Source organism: Anomaloglossus baeobatrachus, chromosome 1, assembly GCF_048569485.1.
Source record: "Anomaloglossus baeobatrachus isolate aAnoBae1 chromosome 1, aAnoBae1.hap1, whole genome shotgun sequence".
Taxonomy (NCBI): Eukaryota; Metazoa; Chordata; class Amphibia; order Anura; family Aromobatidae; genus Anomaloglossus; species Anomaloglossus baeobatrachus.
Window position 1 is genome coordinate 643188467 of NC_134353.1, and position 15444 is coordinate 643203910.

Genomic DNA, 15444 nt, shown 5'->3' on the forward strand with positions numbered 1-15444 from the left:
TCCATCAACCAGGTGTTGGATCTCTCTCCCCCGCCTCCTACTGTGGAGGAGTTGGCGTCTCAGCAGGAGAAACACCAGTTTCGGTTCCCCAAACGTACACTTAGTGCGTTCTTCGATCACTCTAACTTCAGAGACGCTGTCCAGAAGCCCAGAGCGGTTCCGGACAAGCGCTTTACTAAGCGCCTCTCTGACACGCGTTACCCCTTTCCCGCTGAAGTCGTTAAGGGGTGGGCTCAATGTCCCAAGGTGGATCCTCCAGTCTCTAGATTGGCGGCTAGATCTGTGGTATCGGTGGCAGATGGCTCATCGCTAAAGGATGCCACTGACAGGCAGATAGAGCTCCTGGTGAAGTCCATCTTTGAGGCCACGGGTGTGTCTTTTGCCCCGGCCTTTGCAGCCGTGTGGGCACTCCAAGCTATCTCGGCTTGTCTGACTGAGATTAATGCTGTCACGCGTAATTCTGCTCCGCAAGTTGCGTCTTTGACTTCTCAAGCGTCAGCTTTTTCTTCCTACGCCATGAACGCAGTCCTAGACTCGGCTAGCCGTACAGCTGTGGCATCCGCTAACTCTGTGGCAGTCCGCAGGGCCATGTGGCTGCGCGAATGGAAGGCAGACTCGGCCTCCAAAAGGTTCTTAACCGGTTTGCCGTTTTCTGGCGAACGCTTGTTTGGCGAACGATTTGGATGAGATTATTAAGGAATCCAAGGGAAAGGACTCCTCCTTACCCCAGTCCAGACCTAAGAGACCTCAACAACGGAAAATACAATCGAGGTTTCGGTCCTTTCGTCCCTCCGCCAAGCCCCAATCCTCTTCGTCCAGCAGGCAGGACAAAGGCCAGAGGAACTCCTATGCGTGGCGGTCCAAGTCACGCCCCCAAAAGGCCGCAGGAGGCACTGCCTCCAAGGCGGCCTCCTCATGACTCTCGGCATCCCCTAACCGCATCCTCGGTCGGTGGCAGGCTCTCCCGCTTTGGCGACGCCTGGTGGCCACATGTTCAAGACCGATGGGTGAGAGACATTCTGTCTCACGGTTACAGGATAGAGTTCAGCTCCCGTCCTGCGGCTCGTTTCTTCAGAACCTCTCCGCCCCCCGCTCAGGCCGACGCAATTTTTCAGGCGGTGGACGCTCTGAAGACAGAAGGAGTTGTGACCCCCGTTCCCCTTCAGGAACGTGGTCGCGGCTTTTACTCCAACTTGTTCGTGGTGCCAAAAAAGGACGGATCATTCCGTCCCGTTCTGGACCTCAAACTGCTCAACAGACACGTGAGAACCAGAAGGTTTCGGATGGAATCTCTCCGCTCGGTCATCGCCTCGATGTCGCAAGGAGACTTCCTAGCATCGATCGACATCAAAGATGCTTATCTCCACGTGCCGATCGCACCCGAACATCAACGCTTCTTGCGTTTCGCCATCAGGGACGAACACCTTCAGTTCGTGGCATTGCCTTTCGGCCTGGCGACAGCCCCACGGGTTTTCACCAAGGTCATGGCATCCGTCGTGGCGGTCCTACACTCTCAGGGCCACTCGGTGATTCCCTACCTAGACGATCTCCTAGTCAGGGCCCCTTCTCGGGTGGCGTGTCAACACAGCCTTACAGTCGCTCTGACAACTCTCCAGCAGTTCGGGTGGATCATCAACTTCCCAAAATCCAAGTTGACACCGACCCAATCACTGACTTACCTCGGGATGGAGTTTCATACACAGTCAGCGGTAGTCAAGCTACCGCGAGACAAACTGCTTTCTCTGCAGGCAGGGGTGCAATCACTTCTTCGGAGTCAGTCACACCCCTTAAGGCGCCTCATGCACTTCCTGGGGAAGATGGTGGCAGCGATGGAGGCAGTGCCGTTCGCGCAATTCCATCTACGGCAGCTCCAATGGGACATTCTCCGCAAATGGGACAGGAGGTCGGCTTCCCTCGACAGGAACGTCTCTCTTTCCCTTGCAACCAAGACGTCACTTCAGTGGTGGCTCCTTCCCAACTCTCTATCGCAGGGAAAATCCTTCCTACCCCCAACCTGGGCTGTGGTCACCACGGACGCGAGCCTGTCAGGGGGGGGAGCGGTTTATCTCCACCACAGGGCTCAGGGAACCTGGACTCCGATAGTCTTCCCTTCAGATCAATGTTCTGGAAATTAAGGGCAGTGTATCTAGCCCTATTGGCTTTTCAGCGGTGGCTGGAGGGCAGGCAGATCCGTATCCAGTCGGACAACGCCACTGCCGTCGCATACATCAACCACCAAGGCGGCACTCGCAGTCGTCAAGCCTTCCAGGAAGTCCGGCGGATTCTGCAGTGGGTGGAAGCCACAGCCTCCACCATCTCCGCAGTTCACATCCCGGGCGTAGAAAACTGGGAAGCAGATTTTCTCAGTCGTCAGGGCATGGATGCGGGGGAATGGTCTCTGCACCCAGAAGTGTTTCGAGAGATCTGTCGCCGCTGGGGAATGCCGGACGTTGATCTCATGGCATCACGGCACAACAACAAAGTCCCGGCATTCATGGCACGGTCTCAGGATCACAGAGCTCTGGCGGCGGACGCGTTAGTTCAGGACTGGTCGCAGTTCCGACTGCCTTATGTGTTTCCTCCTCTGGCGATGCTGCCCAGAGTGTTACGCAAGATCAGGTCCGACTGCCGTCGCGCCATTCTCGTCGCTCCAGACTGGCCGAGGCGGTCATGGTACCCGGATCTGTGGCATCTCACGGTGGGTCAGCCGTGGGCGCTTCCAGACCGCCCAGACTTGCTGTCACAAGGGCCATTTTTCCATCTGAATTCTGTGGCCCTCAACTTGACTGTGTGGCCATTGAGTCCTGGCTCCTAGCGTCTTCAGGGTTATCTCAGGATGTCATTGCCACCATGAGACAAGCCAGGAAGCCAACGTCCGCCAAGATCTATTACAGGTCTTGGCAAATCTTCTCATCCTGGTGCTCTGATAACGGTTTTTCTCCATGGCCGTTTGCCTTACCCACTTTTCTTTCATTCCTCCAATCCGGAATGGACAAGGGTTTGTCACTCGGCTCTCTCAAGGGCCAAGTATCGGCGCTCTCCGTATTTTTTCAAAAGAGTCTAGCCAGGCTTCCGCAGGTCCGCACGTTCCTGCAGGGAGTTTGCCACATAGTCCCACCTTACAAGCGTCCGCTGGAACCCTGGGATCTTAACAGGGTGCTAACGGCTCTTCAGAAACCACCTTTCGAGCCGCTGCGGGATGTCTCTTTATCACGTCTTTCGCAAAAGGTGGCCTTTCTAGTGGCAATTACATCACTCCGGAGAGTGTCTGAGCTTGCAGCGCTGTCATGCAAAGCCCCCTTCCTGGTATTTCACCAGGATAAGGTGGTTCTGCGTCCGGTTCCGGAATTTCTCCCTAAGGTGGTATCTACTTTTCATCTCAATCAGGATATCTCCTTACCTTCATTTTGCCCTAATCCAATTCACCAATGTGAAAAGGATTTGCACTCTTTGGATCTGGTGAGAGCACTCCGGCTCTACGTGTCTCGCACGGCGCCCCTGCGTTCAGATGCGCTCTTTGTCCTTGTCGCTGGCCAGCGTAAGGGTTCGCAGGCTTCCAAGTCAACCTTGGCTCGGTGGATCAAGGAACCGATTCTTGAAGCCTACCGTTCTTCTGGGCTTCCGCTTCCTTCAGGGCTGAAAGCCCATTCTACCAGAGCCGTGGGTGCGTCCTGGGCATTGCGGCACAGGGCTACGGCTCAGCAGGTGTGTCAGGCAGCTACGTGGTCTAGTCTGCACACTTTCACGAAACACTATCAAGTGCATACCTATGCTTCGGCAGACGCCAGTCTAGGTAGGCGAGTCCTTCAGGCGGCGGTTGCCCACCTACCTGTAAGAGGAGGGCCGTTCGGCTCTTGTTATTGAGGTATTCTTTTACCCACCCAGGGACTGCTTTTGGACGTCCCAATTGTCTGGGTCTCCCAATGGAGCAACAAAGAAGAAGGGAATTTTGTTTACTTACCGTAAATTCCTTTTCTTCTAGCTCCTATTGGGAGACCTAGCACCCGCCCCTGTTCCCTTCGGGCTGTTGTTCTTTTGTGTACACATGTTGTTCATGTTGAATTGTTCTTTTGGTTCATGGTTCAGTTCTCCGAACATCCTTCGAATTGAATTTACCCTAGACCAATTTATAAGTTTTCTCCTTCCTGCTTTTGCACCAAAACTGAGGAGCCCGTGATCCACGGGAGGGTGTATAGGCAGAGGGGAGGGGTTACACTTTTTAAAGTGTAATACTTTGTGTGGCCTCCGGAGGCAGAAGCTATACACCCAATTGTCTGGGTCTCCCAATAGGAGCTAGAAGAAAAGGAATTTACGGTAAGTAAACAAAATTCCCTTCTTTAGTATTACATATTTACAATTTATTAGCTTTTTGTGTTCTAATGTTGTATTCCAATAAATATATTTTATCATAAAAATAATTAATGTCTGATGTTCACATTGTACTACAATACATTTTTCACTTAAATATAAGAATTATACTAAATGTTATTATTTAGTAAAATATTCAGCACATTCTGCATTGCACTACTGTCCCCTATTTATTATATATTTTCGGAGTCTGTGCATTTTATACAGACTCAGACTCCACCAAAATGAGCCCCGACTCAGACTCCACAGCCCTGCCGCCCAGGCATTTCTCCACTTAGTGTCATTCACACACCAGGCGCGTGGGAGTGAAGATCGGGGCAGCTGTGTTTGTCACATACAGCGCTTTAGATCTACCTATGTTGTAGGGGCACACTGTTAACCATCTTTATTTCTTGATACCTGTAGTAGTTCCAGAGCTTTGTATGTGACAATCATCCTCATTGCTCTCATGGTTCAGCTCTCCTCCTCTCCTTCTGTTGAAATAAAAGGAAGCAAGGAGTTTTAAGTGCCTTATGTGACTTTACGTAGGCTTTTTAGTCCACTCTCCCCCGTATGAAGCTGACTTCTTATGGTTGAGCACAGACATAACTGGGTAGGGGGAATAAATGCCTCCAGAGAACAATCTCTATTAAAGCCTCCTTGGTTGAAGTGAAGACTGTAATATGTGATTGCACAGCATTTTGTAAAGCAGTTGCTGTTCTCTATTAAATAATGTGAACATGGCATTAATTTTATTACCCTATTTAAGCTATTAATTGTGTGGTCATTCATCTAGGTCCGTTCTACTAGTCACAAACCTGATGAGATATATGGAATGATTGAACGTCTTTCTCCTGGCACTCGCAAGATTGAGCTGTTTGGACGTCCACATAATGTGCAGCCAAATTGGTTAGTGTTTTTGTTACTTTCCATGCTTGGTAAATGAGTCACTATGGCTGGTTTTCCACAACTGTCTTTTACAGTCCAATTACAGACCACAATGTAGAATGGCTATGGATCTCCTCACCCGAGTGCACAGGCACATTTCTGTATACATATACATGCTATTGTAATGGTGGTAAAATAACAAGATTTATTAAAACCAACTCTCCTCTGTTTTTATGGGGAGGAAAAATATAAATAAATTAACCGAAGGCTACTTTCACACATCTGGTTTGAGCACTGCGGCTCATTCCGGCTGTGAAACCTATGCAACGGATGCGGCGAAAACACTGCATCCTTTGCATAAGTTTTTACATGCGGCCCGTCCGTTTTTTTCCGGTTGCGGCACGCTACTGAGCATGCGCAGTGGAATAAACCGCATGCGGCGTCCAGATGCGGTTTTTGCCGCATCCGACGTCCATAGGCATGCATTGAAAAATGCGCCGCAGCGGCCGGATGCTGCACGATGCAGTTTTTTTGCCGGACCAAAAAAACGTGCTAGGGAATATTCCATCCGGCCGCCGCATCGGCTAAATCTGCCGCATGCGGCAAAAAACGGACGGAACGCAAGCCAATGCGGCACAATGCGGCGCCAATGCAAGTCAATGCTGGAAAAAAACGAGACCGGCGGCAAAAAAAACCAAACTGTTTCGTTTTTTCAGCAGAGCGCCGGATTGTGCCGCACTGCTACAGCCGGATGTGTGAAAGTAGCCTAAGAGGAAATGGACTAAACAATAAATGTGACTCCAGCAACATATATACAATGAGAAATCTACAGTATGTCTTTCCCTTCCAGGAGACTGCCCATATCTCTAGTCTCAGTGAGGTAGGGGGGTGGGTCTTCCCTTGGGCCCACAAACCACTCCCTTAAATGTGACCCGACCTAAACAGGTCTAGTTTCTACAGAGAAGCTGTGATTTGTGTCCTTTTTCCTGTTTCACAATCTTAATTCTACCCCAACCAATTAACCATCCGGGATCCTGGTGTGACCTCTCTCAACTGCGCAGCAAGGGCAAATGCACATCAAATTCTCATAACAACTATAACATTAAAACAACCGTACTTCATTCCCCATCACAGGAGTCTGTTTGTTCGCACTTTAATCAATCAGCAGTCTCTGCAGATGATCCAGTCCGGATAGTTGGGTGCCTTTACAGCTTCACCACGGGCTGTGGCCTTTTTGGATCTTCGCACCAGGCAATCCTCAGTTGTCAACAGTGAAAACACAGTTCAGTCTTTGCTGACACACATCCATTAAAGAAAATTTATTCTAATTAGTCCAAATACTTACCGTGTTTTTCCAAAAATAAGACACTGTCTTATACTTTTTTGCCCCCCAAAAAAAGCACTAGGGCTTATTTTTGGAGGAGGTCTTATTTTTGGAGAAACAGTTTGGGGTAAGTTTACACCCCCCCCTCCCCCCCCAAAAAAAAAATACTTGCCAAACCCTGCGTGACTCCCAGGTCCTCCCTGTGATCTCCGATGAGTGCTGCACGCTGTCCTCCCCGGCTGGCTAGCTGACATTATATATATATTATATATTTTATTTATTTATTACACACACACTACATCCGGCGTTACAAAATACTTCTAGCTGCAGGGAGTGATGGGAGGAAGTCACGTGTCCGTCCTGCAGGTCCTGTAAGCTAGTTTTGCGGCAGGTCCTGGCGCTCCACTGCACAGCCTCCCAGGATTCTGCCAGCCAGGATAAATCGGTGTCGCTGGATGTGGTGAGTATGTGTGTAATGCGATGTATGTGAGATCGGATGTGTGGGGTTGGGAGATCGGATGTTTGTGTGTGTAATCATCTGATTGTGTATGTGTGAGATCAGATTTGTGCGGGGGTGCGATCACTGCAGGTCCTCTGCCCTTGCGTCTGGTGAGAAGGATTACAGGGTGCCCGCTTTCTATAATGAAGTGTCCTGTAGTATCTTTAACTTTCTCTGACGCCTCATTGGGGGACACAGGACCATGGGTGTTATGCTGCCTATCCACAGGAGGACACCAAGCAGATGCAAAAGCATAGCTCCTCCTCTGCAGTATACACCCCCTGGCCAGGCCAGGCAGCCCCAGTTTTAGCTTGGTGTCTGTAGGAGGCACTTCCTTTCAAGGTTTATTTTTTGAGGGCGACTGTTTCCTTTTGGGACCGATCTCCCACTACCATCAACGGGCGGGAACGTGGAGTGTCGCCTCCACGTACCCCCTCCTGCGACGCTGGATCCTGGGCTGGACGACGGGTTCCACAGACACCGATTTTCCAAAGCCCAGGGTAGAGGCCTATGCCCCTATAGCCCAATTCCTCAGCCCCTCTTTGCAGGCTCTGAGTTGAATATGACACCGGCGTGACTGGACACAGCAAGCTGAATCTGCTATTTTCACTGCCTGGAAAGCAGTGTTTTAAGGTGAGATCCCCCCTGACTGGTTTCCCAGACAAAGGGAGAAAAGACGCGGCAGGGAAGGCCCCAGGACATCTACAGTATTTATGAGAAAGTCCCTTGCTGGGTGCAAGGAGGCGAGAAGGATCCTGAACACACAGGGTTAACTTTTCTCTAGCTTGCTGGCTGGAGGAGGGGGGAAGTCACTCCTGTTTGCAGAGAATCTGCACAGATAATTTCCAGGTGGCAGGGGGAGTGCACAGAGCTCAGGGACCCACCTGTTTATTTGCTCTAGCAGAAAAGCTGGCTGATAACCACCAGTGACAAGCTGTGTGCTGACTGGAGGGAGAGGGAGGAAAACTATCAGAAGCTCCCTTTCCGCCGTTTTTTACTACCCACAGCGGGGGGGCACACTGACTTCATCTTCGCGCTCTTTTAGCGCTAAGCCCCGCGGCCGCGATAAGCCCCGCCCCCCTCAGGAATGCGTGCGAAGATCTCCATAGAGCTTCATCCTTCCTGAGGACAGGGCCATAGGCTGATTTGGGTAAGGTGCTTGCTTCACTTGCATCTCTGCTGAGCATTGCTCCCCCTCCTGGCATACTCCTATTAGGAACATGCAGAATTTTAAGGGCACTAAGAGTGCTAAAGCCCACATAGTCTATTATTCAGCCTGCACTGCCTGCCACGCTGAGTTACCACGTAAACACACCTCTTCTCTCTGTGAGTCCTGTGTCCCTATAGCTCCCCAAGACCCCCCTGCCACCACCGCCGCAACCGTCAGCCCAGAGCCTAGGGCTCCCAGCCCACTGGAATGGGCACAGTTTCTGTCCAAATCCATGGAAAAACTGTCACAGAACCTGGTGCTGGCTATGCAATGTCGTCCTCCACACCCTTCTGGGTCCCTGGACGGAACGCAGCCTGAGGATATCCCTATGGAGGATCCTTCTGAGGTAATCCGGGCACATGCTTCACCGGTTGCAGGGATCAGGAAAAGAGCACACGGCCGGGTGTCTCCAGCGGGCTCTCCCTCGGGAGCACACACGGCAGGCTCTCCCACTCGCTCCACGGCTTCTGAAGAGCTGGAGGAGGGAGAATGCTGTTTGTACCAGGATGATTCCTTGGTTTCACCCTCCCCAGATGATCAAACTGCAATAGACTCCCTTATAGCAGCAATCAACCAAGCTCTGCATGTGGAGGATCCCCCATCCACTACCACTGGCCATGTGGTCTCCTTTAAGAGGGCAAGGAAACCCCAAAAGGTTTTCGCTGATCACCCAGAGTTTCAGGATATCCTCACAAAGCAAATGGAGAAGCCTGACGGGCGCTTCGGTAACCGTAAACTCATGGAGTCCCGGTACCCTTTTGCCCCACCTGCCCCTAAGGGCTGGGCTGATCCGTCCTCGGTCGATTTCCCCCCCCCCCCCCCCGGTCTCCCGCCTTGCCACAAAAACGCTCCTGTCGTTACCTGATGGTTCCTCCATCAAGGACCCGACAGACAGACAGGTGGAGCACCTCGCCCGCTCTGCCTTTGAGGCTGCGGGTTCCTCCCTCTCGCCCTCCTTTGCCTCTGTGTGGGTCGCAAAGGTGATCTCGGTCTGGGCAGAATCCCTTAAGACTTTGCTTGAGGAATCCCAGTTCACTCATACCTTCACAGAGGTATTGCCGCTGCGGCGGAGTACCTCATGCAGGCCTCCATTGATGCTGCTACATGCGCAGCTTTTGCCGCCTCAAATACCATAGCCATCCGTAGAGCTCTCTGGCTCCGACATTGGCGAGCGGACTCTGCCTCCAAGAAGTCTCTCACAGGCCTTCCCTGTTTTCCAGACCGATTGTTTGGCGAACGTCTGGACAAGCTAATTTCTGACGCCACGGGAGGAAAAAGTACCTCCCTTCCCCAGCTGAAGTCCAGGACGACCTTCACCAGACGTCCACAGTCCTTATTCCGCTCCTTTCGGAACTCATTTGGTTGGTCGACATCCGCCACTAGCCGCGGACTACGCAGGGACCGACCTTCTCAGCTCTCCCCGAAACCCACTTCGTCATGGCAGCCTAGACCGAAACAATCCAGGACTAGGGAGACTCGTCCACGACGTTTTCCCCCTTATGACTCCTTTGGCGCCCCGGAAGACACACTCATTGTAGGAGGGTCGACTGCGGCTCTTTTCAATACATCTGGGCTGCCGCCTCAGACGACGAATGGGTGCAAGACCTTGTGTCTTCCGGTTACCACATAGAATTTCGGACCAGACCCCCGAGTCGGTTCCTTCTCTCAAACCCCCCAAAGACTCGAAAACGACGCGAGGCCTTTTACTCAGCAATCCACTTGCTCCAAACAGCAGGAGTGATAATACCCGTCCCGGACGACAAGAAGTTCAGGGGTTTCTATTCCAACCTCTTTGTGGTCCCCAAAAAGGATGGGGTCAGTTCGACCCATCCTGGACCTCAAACACCTAAACAAACATGTGCACGTACGGAGATTCAGAATGGAGTCCCTAAGGTCCATTATTGCATCCATGGTCGAAGGGGAATTCCTCGCATCCATAGATATCAAGGACGCGTACCTGCACATACCCTTCGCTCCAGATCACCAAAAGTTCCTCCGCTTCGCAGTTCAGGACTCCCATTTTCAATTTGTAGCCCTACCCTTCGGCCTTGCCACCGCACCAAAGGTCTTCACCAAAGTCATGGCGGCCGCCATGAGCGTCCTTCACGCCAGGGGAGTAGTCGTTCTCCCTTACTTGGACAACTTCCTCATCAAGGCCCCTCCTTCCTCGACTGCTCAACCAGCGTACAGATCACCTTGGACACCCTATCCCGCTTAGGGTGGCTACTGATTCTAGACAAATCATCCCCGGTCCCAGCACGATCCATCACCTTCCTGGGCATGTCCCTGGACACCCGTCGGGGTTTGATCTACCTCCCCCTGGACAAGGCGATCGCTCTTCAACGAGCGGTACGCTGCCTTCTACGTCCTCTGTCTCGCTCCATTCGATTCAGCATGAAGGTGCTCGGCAGGATGGTGGTGGCTATGGAGGCAGTACCTTTTGCTCAACTGCACCTCCGCCCACTGCAGCTAGTTCTTCTAGCTGCCTGGGACAAGAGCCCCTTCTCCCTGGACAAACATCTTCACCTGACGCCTTCAGTCAGGTACGCACTCCGCTGGTGGCTTCGGTCCTCATCCCTATTGAAGGGGAGATCTTTTCTCCCAGTGAACTGGCTGGTCCTGACCACGGACGCCAGCCTCCTAGGCTGGGGAGCAGTGTACCGGCACCACACTGCTCAAGGACGTTGGAAGCCCCAGGTGTCTTCCCTACTCATAAATATCCTGGAAATCCGCGCGAACTTCCTCACGCTCAGGGCGTTCTGCCGTCTGCTAGCGGGTCGTCAGATTCGAGTCCAATCGGACAATGCGACAGCTGTAGCCTATATCAATCGGCAGGGGGGCACCCACAGCAAAGCGGCTTATCTCTAGGCCCACAAGATCCTCAGCTGGGCCGAGTCGACGAGGTCAGTGATATCAGCGGTACACATACCGGGAGTAGAGAACTGGGCAGCAGACTTTCTAAGTCGCCAAGGCCTGGCCGCCGGAGAATGGTCTCTCCACCCAGAAGTGTTTCTACACATCTGCACTCGCTGGGGCACACCAGACGTGGATCTAATGGCCTCAAGGTTGAATGTAAAGGTACCCGCGTTCATAGCCAGGTCACGCGACCCGCAGTCCATCTGCGCGGATGCTCTAGTCTGCTCCTGGCACCACTTCCGCCTGCCTTACATATTTCCACCTCTACCCCTGCTGCCGCCGGTAATCAGGAAGATCAAGGCAGAGGGAGTCCCGGTGATACTGATAGCACCGGAATGGCCCAGGCGCGCCTGGTACGCCGAATTAGTACAAATGCTTGCAAACGTACCGCGGCGCCTTCCAGACATCCCAGTCTTGCTGACCCAAGCGCCCATTTCCCATCAGAACTCCAGAGCCCTGAAGCTGACGGCATGGCCATTGAGACCTGGGTATTAACAAGAGCGGGATTCTCCTGGGCGGTTATTTCCACCATGATCAGCGCCCGAAAGCCTGTTTCATCCCGCATTTACCACCGTACGTGGAAAATCTTCTTTTCATGGTGCAGGGAAACTAACATCCAGCCCATTCCTCTGGCCATCCCTAGAATTCTCGACTGTCTACAGTCTGGCTTGCAAGCGGGGTTGGCTCTCAGTTCCCTTAAAGGGCAGGTCTCAGCACTCTCAATCTTCTACCAATGCCGTCTGGCTCAAAAGCCGCAAGTCAAGACCTTCCTCCAGGGCGTTTCCCATCTAGTTCCCCCGTACAAACGGCTGCTGGACCCATGGGACCTCAATCTCGTTCTGGACGGTCTCCAGAGGTCTCCCTTTGAAACTCTCAAGGAATCCTCCCTTGCTCTTCAGTCCTGAAAGGTAACATTCCTGGTGGCAATTACGTCCATCAGACGGGTTTCGGAGCTGGCAGCACTCTCTTGCCGCAAGCCTTTTCTGATCTTTCACCAGGACAAGGTGGTTCTGTGCCCCCTTCCGGAATTTCTTCCAAAGGTTCCTACCCAGTTTCATTTGAACGAGGACATTGTTCTGCCTTCCTTTCGTCCACACCCAGTTCATAGGGTGGAAAGATCTCTGCATTCCTTTAGACCTCATCAGAGCTCTCAGATATTACATATCCAGGACAGCCCCCTTTAGGAAAACGGACTCTTTGTTCATCATTCCTGAGGGGCCTAAGAAGGGACAGGCAGCTTCAAAGGCGACTCTGGCTCGCTGGATTCGCTCTGCGATCCAGGAAGTCTACTGCTTGCAATTCAAGCCCATTCCTAGTGGGCTGCGGGCTCATTCCACGCGAGCAGTTGGCGCTTCGTGGGCCATTCGGCATCAGGCTTCAGTGGAACAGGTGTGTAAGGCTGCGACCTGGTCTAGCCTACATACGTTTTCAAAGCATTACAGAGTCCATACCCAGGTTTCAACTGAGGCAAATCTGGGTAGGAAAATTCTGCAAACTGCAGTAGAGCACCTCTCTCAGTAGGTGCTCCAGGCTGTCTGGGACTGGTTCCTAGTCCTTGGGTTGTGTTATCTTGTTTTTTTACTTTTCCCACCCATGGACTGCTTTAGGATGTCCCATGGTCCTGTGTCCCCCAATGAGGCGTCGGAGAAAAACGGATTTTTGTGTACTCACCGTAAAATCGTTTTGTCTTAGCCATCATTGGGGGACACAGCACCCACCCTGTTGCCCTGTTGGGCCTTGGTTCTCTCAGTACCTTATTTGGTTATGACTATTCTTTTCTTTTTCTCTTGTTCCTATGTTGAGAAGTTTTTACTGTTGTTGTTTTTTTTTTGTTTTTTTTTCTCCTACTGCTTGTGTACTAAAACTGAGGCTGCCTGGCCTGGCCAGGGGGTGTATACTGCAGAGGAGGAGCTATGCTTTTGCATCTACTTAGTGTCCTCCTATGGATAGGCAGCATAACACCCATGGTCCTGTGTCCCCCAATGATGGCTAAGCGAAAACGAATCCATTTTTTGTTTTTTGTTTTTTTTTTGTTTTTTTTTTAGCTTCATGGAGACTTCATTATTGATCAGCGACTGGGGCTTATTTTCGGGGTAGGGCTTATATTTAAGCCTTGCGCCGAAAATGCTGAAGATCCCTGCTAGGGCTTGTTTTTGGAAAAACAAGGTATCTACCCCTAACTAGCTTGTTTGACCGGTAAAATAGCCTTGAGTACACGTGGATGAGAACAATTATGTCTATTTAATCACAGAAAAAAGACTTGTAAAACTACATTAACCTGAGCAAAACTGTGTGTGAACCCAGCTGCAAAGGTGTTTCTTTGCATTAAAAGCATTTCTCTTGTGAAATGCGATATACATGTAACAGTTATTGTATTTTTCAGACTATAAGACCCTTTTATAACAAGAACTCCTCTTGCTAAAAAGTGTGCATCTCCTAGTCTGTAGGTAGCCTCCTGTGATGGAGGTGAAAGCTAAGAGTGTGCTTCCCGATCAGAGAAAACTGCAGTCTTCTCCTGTATACTAATCTGTGATCGGTGCAGAGCAGGAGAGGAAGCTTACTGGGAACTGCACAAAGGCTGCAGGAGCTGAGCAGCTGAAGGACCTTCCAACCTGTTAATGCAAGGTCCTTTTAGGTATTTGACTAATCACATGACCTGAAAGGTCCTTGAGTTAATCGGGTGAAAGGTCTTAAAACTGCTCAGTTCATGCAACCTCTGTTTAGTTACCGATCAGGAACTGCAAGATGTGGTAGCGTGCGTATATTTGTAGAGCGCTGTGTGTCTATATGTGCATGTAGTGTGCATGTAACAGCTGTGTCTGTGTACCTCTATGGATATGTAGCAGAGCTCTGTGTGCATATAATGCACACTGCATACAGACACTAAAGGTGGCTTTACACACTGCAACATCGCAAACGACATCGCTGTAACGTCACCGGTTTTGTGACGTTATAGCGACCTCCCCAGCAACATTGCAGTGTGTGAAACACATCAGCGACCTGGCCCCTGCTGTGAAGTTGCTGATCGCTACAAATCGTTCAGGACCATTCTTTGGTCCTTTGTTTCCCGCTGTGCAGTATGATCGCTAGAAAGTCTCAGTGTGTAAAGGGGACTTTACAACGACTTTGTTAGCGACTTCCCTTTCAAAAAGCTGCTTTACAACGTCCCCAATGATTAGCTAGGTCGTTCTGCAGGTCCGGATCGCTGTTGCGTCGTTGGCCAGGTCTGCCTGTTTGACAGCTCACCAGCGACTCACCAGAGACTTTGTAGCGATCCCGGCCAGGTTGGGATCGCTGGTGGGATCGCTAGAAAGTCTCAGTGTGTAAAGGGCCTTTACAATAGATTTATTACCTCCCTATTATAACCTAGAGCATTAAAATGAGTGATAATGACAACATCACTTTACACCACCAGAGAAGTTTTAATAGAAGAAATGTTTTTTTCCTATCTTCTGCTGTCTAAACCTGGGGAGTGTCTTATGGTAAGGTGTGTCTTATAGCCTGAAAAATAAGTTACCTAGAGAAACGTCACCTACAATGCAGCAACTTTTGACTGTTTATAATACTGTTTGTTTGTTTTTTTTCCCTCTATAGGATCACTTTAGGGAATCAGCTGGATGGAATCCATTTGTTAGATCCAGACGTTGTAGCTCGATTTAAGCAACAATATCCAGATGGAGTGATTTCCAAACCAAAGAATATGTGAATGCTTCTGCTGTCCTGGAATGAACAAAGGATGAATTCTTTTTTTTTTTTTTTTTTAACGGTTCTAGGCCTGATATTTCATTCAGTGTAAATAATGGTTTTATATAAATCCTCTTCAATGCATTCACAACATTAAACCAGAAATTGCTGGAGTCAAACTTGCGCAGGCTGCTGAGACATTTATGTTAATATCTCCCAATCATCACAAAACATTCCTTTTACCCTACCAGTATACCATCATCCCATTTAATATTTTTCAACAATCAATAGTTCTTTAAAGATGCTGCAAACAAATATATAAGCGAAAAATGTTGAATAATTAGTTAAAGGGTTTTCCGACAATGTTTAACCCCTTTACGACAGCCTTACAGATTAAAACGGCGGCAGAAAAGGGTACTTTTTATGAGCTGCCGTTTTAAAACTGCAGCAAGGAAAAAGCCTGTAGTGCCCCCTAGCGTCATAAAATCTCCTGTGTTTCGGCTACCGGAGTAACTGACACCCTGGAGATCACGATGCGGGCCAGTTTTTCCGGTTTACGTCATGTGATCGCCGTTG

At 50.5% G+C, this 15444-nt stretch overlaps 1 protein-coding gene across 1 annotated transcript in view; it reads left to right on the plus strand.

The window, feature by feature from the left end:
• METTL3 (methyltransferase 3, N6-adenosine-methyltransferase complex catalytic subunit) overlaps positions 1 to 15047 on the plus strand; it is a 96507-nt gene extending 81460 nt beyond the window's left edge. The window contains exons 10-11 of the mRNA XM_075319551.1: positions 5144 to 5256; positions 14779 to 15047. Coding sequence (XP_075175666.1) covers positions 5144 to 5256; positions 14779 to 14890 — 225 coding nt within the window. The 3' untranslated portion in view covers positions 14891 to 15047. The remainder of the gene's footprint in view (positions 1 to 5143; positions 5257 to 14778) is intronic.
• The last annotated feature ends 397 nt before the right edge of the window (positions 15048 to 15444 follow it).